Genomic DNA, 18734 nt, shown 5'->3' with positions numbered 1-18734 from the left:
ATATCAATGTATGAGTATGATTTTGATGTCGAAACATGTACTGAAATTGTGGAAATTGTGCAACGTACATTTACTAAGTGTCACCAACACATCAGCAGTAGCATCCAACAGCATACAATGAGCAATGATGAATTGTACCACAATGTATTAGCTGATGTAGTTTTTACTGAACTTCTTTCCCCTCACACAGTAAGCTTACGCTGAAAAAAGATGTGAACTTCATAGCCGGGATCTTGGCGTGCACGAATGTTCACCAACGCCGATGCGGAGGTAGGTGATGGATATTTGCCAACGCCGATGTGAACTGCAGTGCTCCAAAATTAAATCCGAAATTCTAGTTTTCTGCATCTATACAAAAGTGCAACACATATATCAATTACCCATACACTAATCTAACCACAAAAGAGTGAACTTTCCAAGAACAAATTAGTGAACTCCGTAGCAAAGAGCAAATAAAGCACACATGAATCGGTTTTATGTGTACACATGGAGAGGCTAATGTTTCTGGATGAGCCGACAATAGTGAACATCTTTTATAGTCTAATGTTTCTGGATGAGCCGACAGTAGTGAACATCTTTTATAGTCAGACATGCATCAGCACATACTTGTACCATATTTTGCCCAGGCTTAATTCATTTTTTCCATAAAAACTGAGAACAGCAAATAAAGAGAAACAAGAGACAGAGGACCAGTAGTTAGGACAAGGACGATACACCTGAACCTCACACATGCAGGAGTGAACTTTAGAAATTACTTTTTTGTGTTGATATATTTCGAACTTTTGCCTAGACAAAATGCTATTACTCTCCACAAATAAGGTTAAAAAAAACCTAAAACAACCACAAACAAAAGCCGTTTAGAACTAGCAAAACAATTCAGAAACCTACAACTCGATAGTGCACTTTACACCGACCAGGAGGACCTGCTGCCCGAGCATGCTCAGCCCAGCTCTATGTGCTGCTACTTCACATTTTTGTCCTTATGTGGACAAACGAACTTGTATTTTAAATAAAAGGGAACTTTACATTGTTGTGCTTATATGGACAAGCGAAATTGCATTCTAAATAAAAGCGAACTTGCATTTTAAATAAAAGCGAACTACACATTTTTGTGCTTATGTGGACAAGTGAAATTACCTTTTAAACAAAAGCAAACTTGTGTTTTAAATAAAAGCGAACTTCACATTTTTCTGCTTATGTGGACAAGCAAATTTGCATTATAATTAAAAGTGAACTTCACATTTTTGTGCTTATGTGGACGCGCGAACTTGCATTTCAAACAAAGCGAACTTACATTTTAAATAAAATCGAACTTCACATTTTTGTGCTTATGGACAAGCGAACTTGCATTTTAAATAAAACTTAACTTTACATTTTGTTCGTATGTGGAGAAGCAAACTTGCATTTAAAAGAAAAAACGAAGTTGGCATTTTTGTGCTTATGTGGACAAGCAAACCTGCATTATAAATAAAAGGGAACTTCACATTTTTGTGCTTATGTGAACAAGGGAAATTGCATTTTAAATAAAAGCGAACTTGCATTTTTAATAAAAGCGAACTTCACATTTTTCTGATATCAAGATGGAAATAAATAACAAGTGCACTATCTAAACCGAATGAGTGAACTTCCTAAAACTAACAGGTGCACCGAGGGCATTTTCTGATATCTTTTTTAACAGGAAAGTGAACTCCCTATTTGGCCTAATTGAGCTTCTCACAATTAACATGTGACCCACTCAGTGATGTAAATAAACAAGAATTACAACCAAGAATAAAATCACAGGAAGCAATAGCATTTCGCATGGCAGCAACCATCATAGCAACCATAGTCCACAGTGTGAGTAGCAGGCTGACCTGGGCAAGAGAGACTCGCCAAAGCTGTGGACTCCTAAGACATTATTGCTTCCATGATGTGGGTGAAGTTATCTAGCAGCGGTCCGCCTGAGTATCCACGGAGCTGCAGGTGGACTTTCCAGCAACACACACTAGATTGCTGAGAGGTGCGGTCGTGTGCTGGACTCCTTCGAGAAGCCCGCTGGACTGTTGAGGATACACGAGTGAACCCCCAGTGTAGCTACATTTCTGCACATGGAGCTTTACAATATCAAAAAGAAATAAAATAATATTCCATCTAGCAAGAATATCTAAACTAAAGTAGCAGGAGATGTGACCTTCACGAATTAGGAGAAGTGAACTCCGCGGATTAGGAAAAGTGAGCTCGTCATCTCCGTACCTTAATTCCTGTTGTGCACACTTGTGCTCGGCTGCTTCATGCAATGAAGAGCATGACTTGCAGTGACAACCGCAGGAGCCAGCCGCAAGAACTCCCAGCTCGTTGCAATGCTGCTTGTGGGTACTGTGATGATAGTTAAGTAATATAAAAAAGCAAACTTCACATATGGAAAAAGGTGCACTACGCCAATCAAGTAATGTGAACTTCAAAAAGGAAATTCCACATATCTTATTAGCATAAAAATCACAAACTCAAGTGCAGGCTTGTGAAGCTTTGTAGGTTTCAGCTACTTTTGAGATTAGTACTGCTCAATTAGTTGCAGAAAAAATGTCAAATTGTTCTACCTTTTTGCTCTGATACTAATTTGTACAGACTGCTATGGGCAAAATATAGATCTTTCTTAGTGTTAAGAATGAGTATAACTGCATAATAATAGGGAACGGGAATGGAATCTTGAATGCATATGCATAGTTTACTTGATAATTACCTTAAGTTTTAGCGTTGAAATCCCCATGGAGTATTACCGGATCATCCATCCCGCAGCCACAAACTTCACAAATATTCTATCTAGCAGGAATATATAAAATGAAAATAGCAGTCGATGTGAACTTCACAAATTAAGAGAAGTGAGCTTCACAGATTTGGAGAAGTGAGCTTCACAGATTATTAGAAGTGAACTTATTAAACACCATATTCTATCTTTAATCATGGACTTATTGATCTTTCCCCGTAAAAATGAGTTCTCTGAACATTAACTCTCTAAACTGCGCACTCTTTCTAAACTGCAGATTCTGCAGCGCTAGCAAGCTACTCACGTTGTGGTTCAGTTGTATCCATGTAGTAGTTCAGAATTAATTTTCCATAGCATCAATCACTGTAGAGGCTTCTCAACTTCCTGCACGAAAGAGGAGGGGGGAGATGAACTTACCTAGACTGAGGTGGTGCTAACATAAATATGCAAACTTACTATGTGAACTAATAAAACTTCTCTGACCAAACTAAATGGATTTCCTTCGTAGATTGAAGTGAACTCCACAACAAATAAGATGAAACATCGGAGAGTGTTTAATTTAATCTCTCTTAGGAATAACAACAAATATGTAGAGGGCATATGCTATAGGTGAGAATTCATTAGCGAGAGCGAACGAACCGGCAAACACAGAAATTGCAGTGGCGAGTTATCAAATATATACAAACCGGTGAACTCCCGCGAAGGCGCTGGTGGCGCGGTCCTGCAGGTCATGTAGGGGAAGCATGAACAATGGAGAAGAAGTGAACTCACATGAAAATAAAAGGTGAATTTTCCATACACATGGAATGAACTTCTCTTTGCCTAATCAGCATCACACATCAACAATGCATACTGCATCTTCCATCTACTATTTTTAGCATAAGAAACATGAATTGGTGGGAAAAGAAAGTAAACGCCTACTAGGTACCAGGATGAAGCGGAGGAGTGGCACAGGAGCCTTCTCACGACAGTGAGATGAAATGGCAGTAGGAGCACAGTGCGTGGTGAATGCCATGGACGCGTGCGTATAGCGGAGATCAGGAGCTCCGTCCGGTCGCACGGCGATACTGAGCAAATTGAGTGAGCTCCTGGACACAGGGGTGAACTGTTAAAAAGCACAAAACTGAACTGTCGACTTACACAAAATAAACTGAGATAAACAAGCAGCAACACATTAGGATTAGATGCACACGAGAAAAAAATGAGACAATACACTTACACTTCCCAACAGCAAAGAGTATATTTCTCAGAAACAAAAACCAAACTTCCAAAATATAGATAATTTCTACAGGACAGTGCATAACAATCATGTTTTAGTGCAATCATCCATTCAAAAATAGATGCAGATTAATGGCTTCTTCTCTTTCTAAAGAGGTTCATTTTCAAGCATAAAGCCAGAAATTCAGGTCTCATTGCACAGGATACTTCAGCCCCTGTATAGCTTGTTCCAATGATGTGAAAAAAAATTACTTGAACCCTCATTCATCAAAAGGGAGTCAAAAAATTATAGTCAGTATCATAAGCATAACAAACTAGTTTTGACGTACAAAAGAAAAGTCTACACCAAACTGGAATATTCAATGAGACCACAGACTTTATATGGGAGATTTGCCATATACGTTGATGGTTGTTGAAATTCAGAACTACTAGTTCAAGAAATTAAGAACTTGCAACCATTGTATTTCTTAACTTTCGTAATAGATCACCCTTAGGCAGTATAACAAATAGTTATAGGACATGCACACACACATGGAATTTTCTTTGATAAGAATGATGCAACCATAATCAAATTTGCATCAATAAACAACATCGGAGCTGAAATATTTTTGCAAAGATTTATAAAGAAATATGGTGCAGCTACTTTGTAGTAGGGAGATGATTAGCAGCTGCAGAAATGCATGCGAGATTATGCAGGAGGAGTAAGGGAAGCAGATGTGCACGACTGCTACTAGGAGATGCTAGGCAGGGGCGACAGAGTGCACGACAGCCGTGGACACAGGAAACCAGGAACTGACGGCCACGGAAGATCTTCCGCGTCTTTAGCCAGGGGTGAAAACAGACTGGGCATAGTCAACTGCCACAGAGACGCGCCGCGAACTTCTGTTGCGGTGTGCTAGAGAGGCTCGGGGCGGAGCGGTGAAGAACCAATGCGTTCTGAACTTGGAGGGACACGCATCGCGAACTTCCAGCCTCCGCGGTTGGGAAGGAGGTCGAGGCGCCGTAGCTGCCGCCGATGGGGAGGAAGATCGGGGCGCCTCTGCTGCCGCCCAGCCTTTCCAATCGATGGAAGGTCCCCGCCCAATCCCATCTTTAATCCCTGCCGGCTAGCCCCAAGTGCCGGCGGGAAGCCGCCTGCAACATCACGCGGGTCCTGCGACCTCCTCGGTTGGTCGGGAGCTGTAGGCGCGGCACCTCGGCCTCGTGAGTCTCGCCAGTTGGGGGATGAGCCAGGGCGGTTAAGAGCCTGGGTTGGCCGGGGCCGGCGAGGAAGAAGGCGGGATATGATTTTAGGGAGCCGCACCTGCGAGTACATGGCCGCCGCCGATGCAGATGAAGCCGGAGCAGGAGTTCGGGACCTGTGCCGGGGAGTTAACGGCCACCGCATGGGAAGAAGCCATGGCGGGAATCTGGGAGCCTCGCCACGGAGTTCGCCGACGGGAAGAAGCCGGGGCAGGAGTTTGGGAACGCGCCGGGGAGTAGCTGCCTCCGGCAGGAAGAAGCTGAAGCGGGAGTTCGGCCGGGTTGCCGTTGATTGGGAAGAAGGTGAAGTAGGTGCGTGGAGGAGTTCGGATAAGGTAAGGAGGTGGGTCGCTAGTTTTTTCTACTGGTTGGTTCTCTGACCGGTCGGATTTTAGAGTTGGTCTAGGGGGTTCGAGAATAGCTATTCTAGAACCACTCTTAAGGGGTTCGAGAATAGTTGGGCTCTATATATATATATATATATATATATATATATATATATATATATATATATATATATATATATATATATATATATATATATATATATATATATATATATATATATATATATATATATATATATATTGTGCATAAGTACAGACCTCCATGAAGAAGAACTACATATATATTGCACAAGTAAATCCCGTGCAGGTCCACAATGAACCAGTCACCTATATATGGATAGTTTGCAAAAACAAAAGAATGGACATCAAAATGATCGAATATTATGCGGTTTTCGCTTCTGGGCGTCGTTCTTTTATCGCCATCACGCCCAGAACTCGCCGTGCTAGAATATATAATTTGGTCACAACCCGGTGGAGAAGGGGATGGACGTGCCGGCTAGCCAGACGTCGCCGTCGATGAATGACCCCACCGTGAAGGTGCTGGCCTCCGACGAGCTGCTGATCACGCGGTAACCCTTCCACTTCACCCGGTTGGCCGTGCTAGCTCCGGCCCCCGTGTTCTGGTACTCGCCGTAGTAGAGTGTGTCGAGCGCGAAGGTGCCGTCCCACTCGAGCCACCCCGCGGGGTCGACGACGCTGTCCAGCTCCGACTGCAAGTACACCGTGCGCGAGTACTGCTTCCACGGCCTGCCCAGGTACGTCCGGAAGCTCGACTGCACGGCGGCGAGGTCCGACGCGGCGGCGACCTTGCACTTCTGGATGGAGATGCCCGTGTTCTGGTTCGGGTCCGTTCGGCCCTGCGCCGTGAAGACGTTGCTCTGGCTCGCCATGGGCCGCCGCGCGTAGAGGTTGCAGCTCTGGAGCACCACCGCAGAGTTGCCGAACACGAAGTCGATGGTGCCGTAGATGTCGCACTCGCGGAAGAACTGCCGGAGGGAGTGCACGTACAGGGTGTCCTGGTAACCCACGAAACTGCAGCGGTAGAAAGCGGCTAGGTCGGCCCCGACGCGGAGCGCCACCGCTTGGTGCTTCGACGGGCCGGCCGAGTTCTCGATGGTCAGATCCCGGGCCAGGAAGTTGTTGCCCACCACCGCTGCAGCATTACCACGTCCGATAATTGGTTAGATAGCTTACTAGCTTGTTCATAAACCAATTTCTCAAATGCAAGCTTTCTAATTTTCAGTTGCTTGATTTTTCTGACTAGAACCCGATCACCCAAAAAATGTACGCTAGATTTGGTTTTAGCCAGCAAAAGATAAATGCAGTGGGAATGGGATGATGTCATTCGGGTGTTGCATAAAAGTTCAGAAAATTGACCGAGCTAGAAAATCACCCCACACGTTGCTGTTAAAATTTTGGATGTGCCTGAACAATGTTGTTGCTGTAGGAATGCATGGGAATAGGCATGTTTCTAAATTATTAAATCCACGTTTGATCATGGAATTAGGCATATTTAGTTATTAACAAAAGTCCATGGCATTTTAATCACAAATAAATGTAAATATATCGCAACAAATATGTACTCTGAGTCTCTGACTCCATTTTAGCAAACACACATTTAGTTGTTTGCAAAAGTACTATTTGTCACCATGAAGTGTTAAATAGTTGTGCCCATTAAATTTAATTTACATAGATTAATTCCATAATCCAAACACATCATATACAAGTACCAGTTTTGGCGTGAATATGTTCAAAAGGACTCATGGCTTCCTAGACAATGACAACTACTATTGTAATTTTTTATTTAGCATCTAAAGTGATTTAAAAAAAATTAGAATCCGATTCTATGTCATGGGAACTTAAACCCGGGTCGATGGGTTGTACATCCACATCCATAACCAAATGAATTATGCTCACTCTTAACTAGTGTTTTAATTATAATTTATATATCTTGATATCCCATAGTTGCTTGTCTTACTTAGCCTAAGTTATTGGGTGCATATAGGTGAACCATAATATGGCTTTGGGCTTGAAAAATAAACACTAGTTTTATTTCCAATTTATTAATCACATCTCGTAAAGTTTTAAATCGTCTATTCACTCCCCCTCTAGGCGGCATCTAAGTCCTTACAACACTGGATTATGGAAGGGTCACACAATCTTTTTAATCGGGCACACAAGAACAATGCAATCTTTTTAATAGGACACGGAATAACTTTGCATTTTTTTCAGACACGGCTGGAGTCCTAGGTAGATACGTGTGTAATTTTATAAAAAACATATCTACATGTCAATTCTCCTTGCATCTTATCTGGCCATATATGGTGCGATACTTTCCTTTTGTACATTGTTGAACATGTCAAACAACATTATATAGTTATGGGGTTATTAGACTCTTATTAAATCCTAACTATAAATTTTAAATCTAGCCATAAAAATAATTAGGATGATGTGGATTAACGTGGTTATACCTTGTTATTATGCTTTTAGTACATAATAGATAGATGCAATGTATATATTTTAAACTAAATCACCTATGCCCGTCCCTTCAGGGTGTATCATTTAGGTTAGGTGTGTTATAATTCAGGACTTTAATATGGAGCGGACGTTATGTGGAGGTAATGTATTTTGTGATTGCCACCAAGCGATGGTCTAGCCTGGCAATTGCCACCCACCATCGATAAAGAAATCAAATCAACAGCGGACAACTCCTTTACTCCATGCATGTGCTGAAATCGGGATCATTCGCTCAATACAATTTTTCCAAATTTATGCATTTTTAATAATGTATGTCGGGGATTTAAATGATGAAGCATGCATGCACACTAAAACACTTAGAACATCTGTTAGATTTGTTTATTTCTGTTGAGTAGATTCTTCTATGTATATATATATTATATAACCATATAGGCAGGTCATGAATAACAATCGCTTTCTACATATCCATTATCACTGTGGGCCAAAAGTATTAGCCACCTTCATATCTGGCCAGAACGAGCGAAGAGGATGGACGAACAGACGCTGACGCTGCATGGAAAGCGTCGCCTCGCATGCAGCAGCAGCATGTGCCCACGCGCAAGGCAACAACAATGAGGCCCGTCTGGGCGGCCACACTGCCACAGGACCGTGAGCGTCCTACCTGTATTGATTGACGACGACAAAGACAAACTGACATCTACTCCCACGCGCCTTTCTGTGTGAAGATCGGATCAAACTAGGCAAGACTAGGTAGAAAGCAGTGCAATTTGACAACATTTATTCAAACTAGACAAGACTCTCGAGAAATGACTTTGTCTAGAACATCCCCCGCACGAAATCATTAGATTTATCTAAAATTAAAAGTATCAATACACAAAATACGTGAGAACCAACCTGAGGTTGGGTGGTTAGGAGGGTGGTTGTACCCCCAGCCCACCAGAGTTCAAACCCCAGGTTTGACATCTGTGTGTCTCATAAAGGCGGAATATTCATTAAGTGGGAGGCGACGTTCCCGTCGACAGCGAGGCGCCTGTGGTGACTTCGTCAATTTCAAGATCCAATCCGCCGGCTCGGTCTTCCGGAGGTGCTCATAGGGGTAGGGTGTGCGTGTGTGCGTTCATAGGGGTGAGTGTATGCGTGTGTATGTGAGCGCCTGCGTTTGTACTGTGTTTCTCAAAAAAAGAAAATAGTGTCTACGTATATATATCTGATTTTGGACAAACCTAAGATATTATTTTTTAGACGGATAGAGTAGTAATAGATTTGAGCTATAGAAAATACAAAGAAGTTCAGTGATTAGCATTAATCGCGAAGAAAAAAAAAACAATGCAAATCCGAAGGCAACAACATGCACAAAAATCTCCCATAGCAATCGCTGATCGCGAATCATTCTCTTTTCTTTATGAGATAGAGACACACGCTTGATTAGGTAGTTGCGGCATTGCACTCGATCGGCTCGTACAAAGTTCGATACAGCCAATTCGCAAAAGGAAAGTAGTAGTGGCTCCGTTTCTTAAAAAGCTTCCGAACTTTAATTAGATACGAAGGTATATTAATATATTTTAGTTGTAGATTCATTCGTATCTAGAAAAAATTGACATGACATTCTAAAGAGTAGTAGGCATGATAGATAGGGGCACCCTCAAGACTGAACCTTGTATTTCCGTTATGCTTATAATGGAAAGGGGAGAGAATCCCAGATGGAAAAAAAAATAGGGGCACCCTCTACACCTTGCTGGTGTTCGCACTGTAGGCACATGGTGCATCCTCGCAACTTGGCAAGCAAAGCTGCCGCCTGACCTGTGGCTGATCAGAGCATGCACTGACTGCACCGACGCATACGGGCAAAATTAAGGGTTCCCAGCTCGATCACGGGCGAAAACTTAATGCTACGGGCGGCCATATATATGCATCCGCCGACCGAGCAGTCATTGCCGGCCCACAGCCGCTGTGCGGCGTACGTGCCGCCTGATTATACTTTGCCATGGATCGCACGGATGCCAACCAGGAAAAAGTCCTAATTCTGCCGTGCACTACAAACGGTGAACACGTACATCTTACTATTAAAGCCCCAACTCGACCAGAAAACACCATTGCCGACACACAGGGGATACGTACGCGTACATGGAACTATGGAAACATGCTGCCAATGCTACCCAACTATACTGTCCGGTGCACAATAGTGTTTGCATAGCATCGTCCCGTGCAATGTACCATATGGGTACATGTGCGCAGGGTTCGATGATTACTTGTACTCCCTCCGTCCACGAATAAGTGTACATCTAGATTTTGTGTTTAGTCAAACTCTTTAAACTTTGATCAAATATATAGGAAAAAGTAGTAGCATTTATGACACTAATTTATTATCCCGAGATTCGTTTTGGAATGTAGTTTCAAATTATACCAAAATCTTATTATATATGTTTCTACCTTTTTTTTCACGGTTGGTCAAAATTTAAAATATTTGACTTAGTACAAAAGCTAGAAGTACACTTATTTGTGGACGGAGGGAGTATGCACTATTTCGCCAGCCTAGCTTGGTATGCCAATTAATTGTGCTAGCCTGTGTTAAAATATATTGATTACCTCATTTGATGATGAGTTCAGATTTTCGCTTTAGTTGGTTAGCCTATCACCTTAGCATGAAAATCAGAGGGGCCCTTTCACCGATGCCATCCTACATCCAAGTCACTGACTAAAAGCCAAAACCTCGATCATCGATCGACCACCCCTTCCTCTCATTGGCGACGACATCCTTGCGGGCGGCCCTAGGTACCCCTCTATCCGAAAAACAACCTACAAGAAAGCTTATCTTCTAGCAAGTCAAGTTTTCCTGGCCCTGCAAGGTGCACGCGTTATGGGGCTACTCAATGACTCTGATCCCAAATCCGCAATACTAAAGGTTGAGGATGAAGAGAAGAAGAAGAAGAAGAAGAAGAAGAAGAAGAAGATCAAGGTCCTGAATCCAATCTATGGCTTCTAGGTCTCAAGGAATCATCAGGTTGTGAGCATCCTGCTCAAAAGGCATGTCGTAGGACACGTGCTATCCCAAGTTCTCTAACTCGAGCACGCCTCCGCGGTGTGGGCTACTATGGCTGATATGCTCAAGGATCAGTCCAAAGCCAAGCTCGGCATGCTGGGTGCAGCACACACAAACACCAAAATTCGTAAGACAATGTCTACTCAGTTTATCTTTATGATTAATGGGTATGCATCCGGACTTGCTCCTGCAGATCATGAATTCTTAGCCGTGAGGATGAGAGACTGGACATATATCGTGAGTTTGGAGTTTTGGTTAACGGAATTGCTAGTTCTCAGTAGACTACGAACGAAGCATGTGCTCAATAGACTTCCATAATGTTAGATTTGTATCATGATTCGTGCACTTGATTTGTAAGTTAGGTTGCAACTGACATTTTCCAATTGCAAGTTAGCCTTGCAACTAAAAATTTCCAGTTACAAGTTACTAGGTTACAACTAGCAAAGATAACTTCAAATCATTAAATTTGCTTCGTAATACATGCCAAGGATGAGTTGCAACATGTTGCAACTGAGATCCAATAACTGTCATCTTCTAAGAACGAAGTTAAGTCACACTATTTGGTTAAACTAGCTAGTGCGGGCCAACACCGTTAGAAACCGCCGTTACCCGCAGACATCGTTGCATGTAATCCTGCTGCCAATGTTATCCGAATACTGTCTGGTGCAACAGTGTGTTTGTACAACATGCATGCATCGTCCTGTTTTTGAAACAAGACGTGCATCGCCCGTCGCAACAAGTGTATGTATAAATGCAGTACATGATGATTACTCGTCACTGCATTCTATCCACATCCAGACAGGGCTATAGCTTGGTGAGCTGGTGTTCCAGTTAACTAGATCGTGACACTCACATGTATCGATCATATGTGTACGTGACCACATGCCGTGAAGCTGGTGTGCGTAAATTCGTACAGCAAGGCGAGCATTTAGGCTCTTGGATAGACATGCATGACACGTACGGGGATATGGATGGATCTAACAAACATCGTACTGCTGCTATTGTAGCTAGTTGGAGGCTATAGTTTGGACGTATCTACGTAGTTGCGTTAGATGGTAAACACGTTCTGTATGTAACCGAGGTCTCCCAATGCACTTATTACCTCGATTTACTTTATGTTTAGAAATCTACGTAAATTGCTTACTTACTGATCGAATGCACGGAATGTAGTAAGCAACATTTAGCATACTTTCTTCATCCACAAATAAATGTAAGTTTATTTAGCCTTGTCCTAAGCTCCAATTTATATTAATTGACTTTACTTTGTGTCGATATGTATCTAATAAATAAACGTGGGATGTATCTAGACAAAGTTAATTAAATTAATTTGAATTGGAGGAAATATTAAATTTGATCAACATTTTAGAATAAAATAAAATATTATGAAATATTATTATAAAAGTACTTTTAGTTTTGCTAGCTGAGAACTAAAGTAGTTTTATAATATTGGTTCTGATATTTTTAATTTTTTATTACTTTTAGCACTGTTTGTACTGATATAGATGATTATTAATGGATCGATGAATTTTTTGCAAAAAAGTAGGTTTGCATCGTGAATCGTGCACTAGAGTTGTAAGTTGGGTTGCAACTGATATTTTTTCAGTTACAAATTGGGTTGCAACTGAAAAAACATCGATTGCAGGTTGGGTTGGAACTGAAAATTTCCAGTTGCTTGTGAGGTTGCAACTAGAAAAGTACCTCTAGACTATTTGATTTGTTTCATGATTCGTGCTATTAATGAGTTGGAACTAAAATTTGATGTCATCTTCTGACTGAGAAGTAAGTTAGTTCTTAATCGACTTACAACTAATCACACATTTATAATATACTTCCTCCGATTCATATTACTTGACGACACTAATATAGATGTGTATATAGATATATTTTAATTATAGATACATCTATTTTAGTGGCAAAGTAATATGGATCGGAGGGGGTACCATTTTCATGTCATATATGTTGCCATTGTTTGCAAGAGACTGGTTAAAGTTTGAAAAAATGATTTAAAGAAAAGCTAACATTATAGATGTAGAAAGTTTTACTACCATATTATTAATAACTGGTGCAGAGAGCAGACATGGCAGCGGATATGGATATATAGACATGACATCGGATATGGATGGATCTAACAAACAGTGTATTGCTATTGCAGCTAGTTGAGGGCCCGCTTGTTGAAGGCTTGCTAGCTTGGAACTATTTCTACGTGTAGTAGGGCAACATGGGTAAGATGCATGATAGCAAACACATTCCACGTGTAAAACAGAGTTCTCCCAATGCAGTTAACTCCCTTTACTGCATGTAACAATCTAGTACGTACTCTCTCTGACTTACAATATTTGTGTCGTTAAGATAAGATACATGCGACTTAACGATAAGTATTAGAAATATGGAGTATCAGACTTATATTCAAATTATTTGATGTTCTATCTTTTTTTTCCGAATAGTTTATATATAGATACATTTTAGTTCATGTGTTTATTTATTTTATAGTTTGTATATAGTCTACACTAAAATATTTAAAACATCTATCTCTTATAATTTAGAATGCATTCCTACTCAACTATCGAATAACCGAGGGAATGTAGCAGGCACCATTTTATATTCAGTGGTCGATGCAATGGTTTTACTAGCTTACCGACTGTGGCGGAGCGGAAGGTGGTGGAGCCGTCGACGACGTTGCGGCTTGCCTTGATGACCGTCTTCCCAATGCCGTCGCCGATGAACATGAGGTTCTTCTGGTTCTTCCCCACCTCCACATTCTCCATGTAGGCGCCGGCCTTGATGTATATCACGTACCTGCTATTCGAGTTGGTCGGCGCCGCCGCGACCGCGGCTGACACAGTCGTGTAGCCCCCGCTCCCGTCCTTGGCCACCACCGCGTTCGCGTTTATTCCCGACGGCGCCGCCTGCAGCAGCCGCCGGTCACCAGCCTTCACCCACCGCGGGAACCCCTTCACCATCTGCCCGTACCCGGTGAATGGTTGGCGCTCTTGTTGCACGCTCGGCGTGGACGGCGAGGGCGCCGCGGCTCCCGGCAGTTTCTTTGCCATGGCCAGCGAGTTGCTGACCATTCGGGCGATGTGGCGGATGCCGGGCTCCATGTAGGACCGCACGTCGCCACCCTTCTGGTACGCGAGGCCCTCCAGGCAGGTCTGCTGGTTGGTGATGCCGGCGGAGAGGACCGTCATGCAGTGGTCCACGGTCGGGCGCATCTCGGGGTGCTGCAGGTCGGAGATGCTGGCCTGGAGGTCGTCCATGGTGGTGTCGAGAAGCTCCATGCAGTCCGACAGGGCGACGCTGTCGCGCGCGCTGAGGAGCCTCCCGTGGAAGTAGGAGGAGCAGTTCGAAGCCATGGCGGCGACGTTGGTCTGCGTGCGGTTGCAGGTGTGGCTGATGACTTCCGGGAGGGACTTCTTGTGGAGGTCCGGAATGGTGGAGAGCGTGGACAGGCAGAGCTCCGGGTACAGCGTGCCGTCGCAGTGCGCCGCGGCGGCGGTCTCCGCAGAGGGATAGAAGGAGACATCGGACGCGGCGGACGTGGCGGCGGCCAGTGTGAGGGTGAGGAGGACGAAGAGATGCCTTCGTTTCTCGTATAAGGCCGACATTGTGATGAGTCCTTCGCGTGCTACGCGCGAGCACGACTACGAACTACTGATAGTAGTCTACCAACAAGTATCGAGAGCTAGAATGTGAGACTGGACTGGTGGATTGCTGTTTCTATATAAGGAAGGCGAGAATGTGGAGCTGAGATCCGCAAATGCATGCTGCAATTGGATATGGTTGTGGCTGTTGGATTGTAAAACCGACGATCACGATCTAGGTGTCGGCGGAGCAAAATAATTGCACTGTCCTTAAGGTGCTAATTCGACGGATCAACGCGAGGCTAATAAATTTATTCGGCCTAACTACTGGTTCATAATTATACAGCTAGTACCTTATTAAGTTCCAACTTGATGGATTCGTTGTAATGTATGCTACCTAACTTTAGAGCAAGCAAGCAGTGAGATTGCCCCGATCGATAGGGTATGTATAGACTGCCTCGCGCTTACAAATGTCAAAAAATCAACATATATAAGCTTGATCAATGTTATAGATTAAAATACGAGTATTTACTATACTAAATAAGTATTAGTAGACCGTCAAATATAATTTCGTAATATATTTCTTTCATGATGTACATGTTTATATTTCTTCTTTATATTAGGTTAAATATTGTACCTTTGACTTCTAATAGATTTCAAAGCATTACTCATTGGAGGTAGTATATGATTTAACTGACTGTGATCCACGCGTTGCTATACATGACTTGTGAGAAAACTATTCAGATCGTTTCAGTTTTTGTATGGTGTGTTATATTTATGTGCCTTCATTTGGCTAATTTGTTAAATGCTGGCAAAAGCTATTTACGACACATATAAGGGGATGCATAACAGATGTTGATCTTCTCTAAGCTTACATGTAATCTTGATAAGACGATATTGTATAATAGGTTAATTATCTCTCACGAAGTGCCTTTGGCTCATGAGCTTCAGCACCCCTTCATGTTAAAAATTCAAAATTCTGTTTATAAGTTTTAAAAATTATGAGAACAAAATTCTGGACATGGTTACTGATGTATTCTACAAGTATGCAAAGTCACAATGTGAAATAATTTATACTATGAGCTACATAAAAATGACAAAATCTGATAAATATAAGATTTGAGAATATTCATACTTAGATCGCACTTTTATCATTTTTGTGTTGCTTTGAGTACAAAATATGTGAATTTCAAATTTAACACGTCTATTGGAAACACCATTGACTATATCTGATTTTTTTTCAAGAAAAAACTGAATCTGATTTCTTTTTTAAGACAATGGGATCACTGGAGCTTGGGAGCCATAAATCTCTATTCATGATCACCTAGCATCTCTCTAACATATATGCGTTCATTTAAAGAAGTAGAGGCGTGTTATACAATAGAAAAATTAGTATTCTCCTAATTGAAAAGAGGTTATCTCTTAGCTTAGGAAGATAACATATTCGCTTCATTCTCTCCTCGCCAGAAGATAAGTAATTTCAAACATATGAGTTATTTTACAACACTTACAATGAATTAGCACATCGATTGTTGTGATCTAATGGTTTGGAAGTGGCAATACTACACAAGATTTCGTGTAACCTGAAACCATGTTGAATAGATAGATGTTCAAATAATATTCTAGACGAACTCCTTAAAGTTTTGGTAGGGTCATTTGCTTTACCATCAAATATATTTTAGGGTAGTGCGAAACATAGTTTGTATGTTATAGCTTCTGGAGGAAGTATTTTTCATTATGCTCTGCAATACTTATTTTAATTGAAAGTTGTAATGCAATAGCTATTTTTAGTGTTTACATATATTTCATGTAATGAATCTACTGATATTTGATAGACCTGATTCTTTCTCTACTCTGAATATTATGGTCAACTTAAGTGTATTCCTTGATGTTGTATATGATCTATGAGATTGTAGTCACATAGTCCCATTTTTTCGTAGTTACAGATATATGGTGTTGTGATATTTGTAGTGCACATGCTGAGAAAGGATGGTAAAATGTTGCTCAATTCCCCTTCAGGAAATTGTGCATGCAAGATAAATGAGATAGTAGTGACTTTGAGTGTGTTGTTCTCTAGAGTCAAAAGAGAGCACGTAGCCAGACCATTCGATGTGGTGCGCCTCAAGGTGGAGCACGAGGGAGATGTCAATGCCTCGGACGAGGAGTCGGCCAACGTGAGCAGCATGTCCTTCGCCGCAGACAAGATGAAGATGAGGCCACCGAACTGCCATGGAAAAATACTTCCCCCATCTAAAATAAGTTTCGTAGATTTTTCTATTTACATGTATCTAGACGTGTTTTAATACATAGATACATGAAAATCTATACAAACTTTGTACACTTATTTTGAAACGGAGGGAGTACTTGGTAGACATATCACTGCATCGCCATATCACTGCATGATGCGAGATGTGGGCGGTTAATCCGATATCTCACCACTCTGCCGGCCTGTCTGGCATCCTCTTATGTGTCCATGACTCACATGAGGCCCGTCTTTTGGCTTCCATCTCCGTGGAGTTCGGCCATCGCAACGTGGCTGGTGGGGACACCATCCTCCACCTCTCACTATAGTTACGGTTTGATGTCTACGCACGCTTATGTTTTTGTAGATAGTGTTGGGCCTTCAAGTGCAGAGGTTTGTAGAACAGCAGCAAGTTTCCCTTAAGTGGATCGCCCAAGGTTTATCGAACTAAGGGAGGGAGAGATCAAAGATATCCCTTTCAAATAAATCAGCAATTACGATACAAGAAGTCTCTTGTATCCCCAACACACCCAATACACTTGTCAGGTGTATAGATGCACTAGTTCAGCGAAGAGATACTGAAATACAAGTAATACGGATGATTATAAGTGGTAATTACAATCTGAAATAAATATGACAGCAAGCAAACATGTAGCAGAATTGGTTGTAAACGGTGTTTCAATGCATAGAAACAAGGCCTAGGGATCATACTTTCACTAGCGGACACTCTCAACAATGATATCATAATTGAATACATAAATATTATCTCTTCACTACGCCACTCTGAACAACTCTCCGGTTGGATAACGAACACAAATTCACCGCGTAGGGCTGCATAAGCACTCCTTAAAGTTCGCGTTCCCAATCTATGGACACCCCATGCTATCACTTTGAGCATACAAAGATAGTGCTAACAAGACACCACAATTCATAAGTATTTCTGTAATTTAAGCTTAAGAGACACACACGATATGCACACTGTCACCTTCACACCGTAGGACAAGGTGTCTCCGAAGATCATATAACAAAACCACTTGAGTAGCATAATAGTCAAAGAATAACATCTACTTATTCAACTAGATTTTAAAGCTCATGATCACATAAAGATCATATCATGGGAGAGAGAAATAGACCACATAGCTACCGGTAAAGCCCTCAGTCCCGAGGGAGAACTACTTCATCCTCATCATTGGAGTCAACAACGGCGATGAAGATGGCGGTGGAGTCAATGGAGATGGCTCCAGGGGAAATTTTCTGCCCCGGCAGGGTGCCGGAACAGAAACTTCTGTCCCCCGAAACATGTCTTCCGTGGCGATGGAGCTACGGAACTTTTCTGGGAATATGACTATGGTTAATTTAGGGTTTTCGCGCCGAGAGGCAATTTATAGGCGGAAGGGCGAGGTCGGTGGGCGCCAGGGGGCCCCACACCACCCCTAGGCGCGGCTAGGGGCTGGGCCGCGCCTAGGCCAGGTGTGGCCGCCTCCTGGCATTTCTTCGTCTTCCCTCTGGACTCCGTCTTCGTTACAGTAAAATATAAAATTTTGGCTTTTGTTTCGTCTAATTTCGAGAATATTTCCTGTACAAATTTTTTGAAATACAAAACTGTAGAAAACAGGGAACTGACACTGTGGCATCTTATCAATATGTTAGTTCCAGAAAATGCATAAAAATGCCACGAAGTGTAAACAAAACTATAGAAATTGACGTAAAACAAGCATAAAGCGTCAAAAATTATATACGTTTGCAACGTATCACGGCTCCCCTCCCCCATGTTCTCTCTCGCCAACGTTGGCATGGCCTCATTCACTGACGGCTGGAAGGGTGATTTCCTTACACAAGGCAC

General features: G+C 42.2%; 1 protein-coding gene and 1 long non-coding RNA gene across 2 annotated transcripts; both read right to left on the bottom strand.

Annotated features, from left to right (window-relative positions):
• Positions 1 to 1815: 1815 nt before the first annotated feature.
• On the bottom strand, positions 1816 to 2880 carry LOC127330822 (uncharacterized). Its single transcript, XR_007869442.2, has 3 exons — positions 2720 to 2880; positions 2171 to 2355; positions 1816 to 2081 (listed from the first exon to the last, which is right to left on the bottom strand). It is a non-coding gene; the product is annotated as an uncharacterized lncRNA (long non-coding RNA).
• A 2933-nt stretch (positions 2881 to 5813) lies between these two features.
• Positions 5814 to 14822, bottom strand: LOC127336933 (pectinesterase). Its single transcript, XM_051363801.2, has 2 exons — positions 13704 to 14822; positions 5814 to 6703 (listed from the first exon to the last, which is right to left on the bottom strand). Exons 1-2 carry the CDS (start codon positions 14671 to 14673, stop codon positions 6012 to 6014), a joined length of 1662 nt encoding a protein of 553 aa, XP_051219761.1. The 5' UTR covers positions 14674 to 14822; the 3' UTR covers positions 5814 to 6011.
• Between the last annotated feature and the right edge of the window lie 3912 nt (positions 14823 to 18734).

This window comes from Lolium perenne, chromosome 2 (assembly GCF_019359855.2).
Source record: "Lolium perenne isolate Kyuss_39 chromosome 2, Kyuss_2.0, whole genome shotgun sequence".
NCBI lineage: Eukaryota > Viridiplantae > Streptophyta > Magnoliopsida > Poales > Poaceae > Lolium > Lolium perenne.
The sequence above is the reverse complement of the archived record's forward strand: the minus strand, read 5'-3'. Positions and strand labels throughout refer to the sequence as shown.

Bases quoted from the DNA above. Each gene is read 5' to 3' on its own strand.
- LOC127336933 (XM_051363801.2), bottom strand. From the start codon at position 14,673: ATGTCGGCCTTATACGAGAAACGAAGGCATCTCTTCGTCCTCCTCACC. The intron at 6,704-13,703 runs GTAAGCTAGTAA...GTAATGCTGCAG, and splicing joins CTTCCGCTCCGCCACAGTCG to CGGTGGTGGGCAACAACTTC.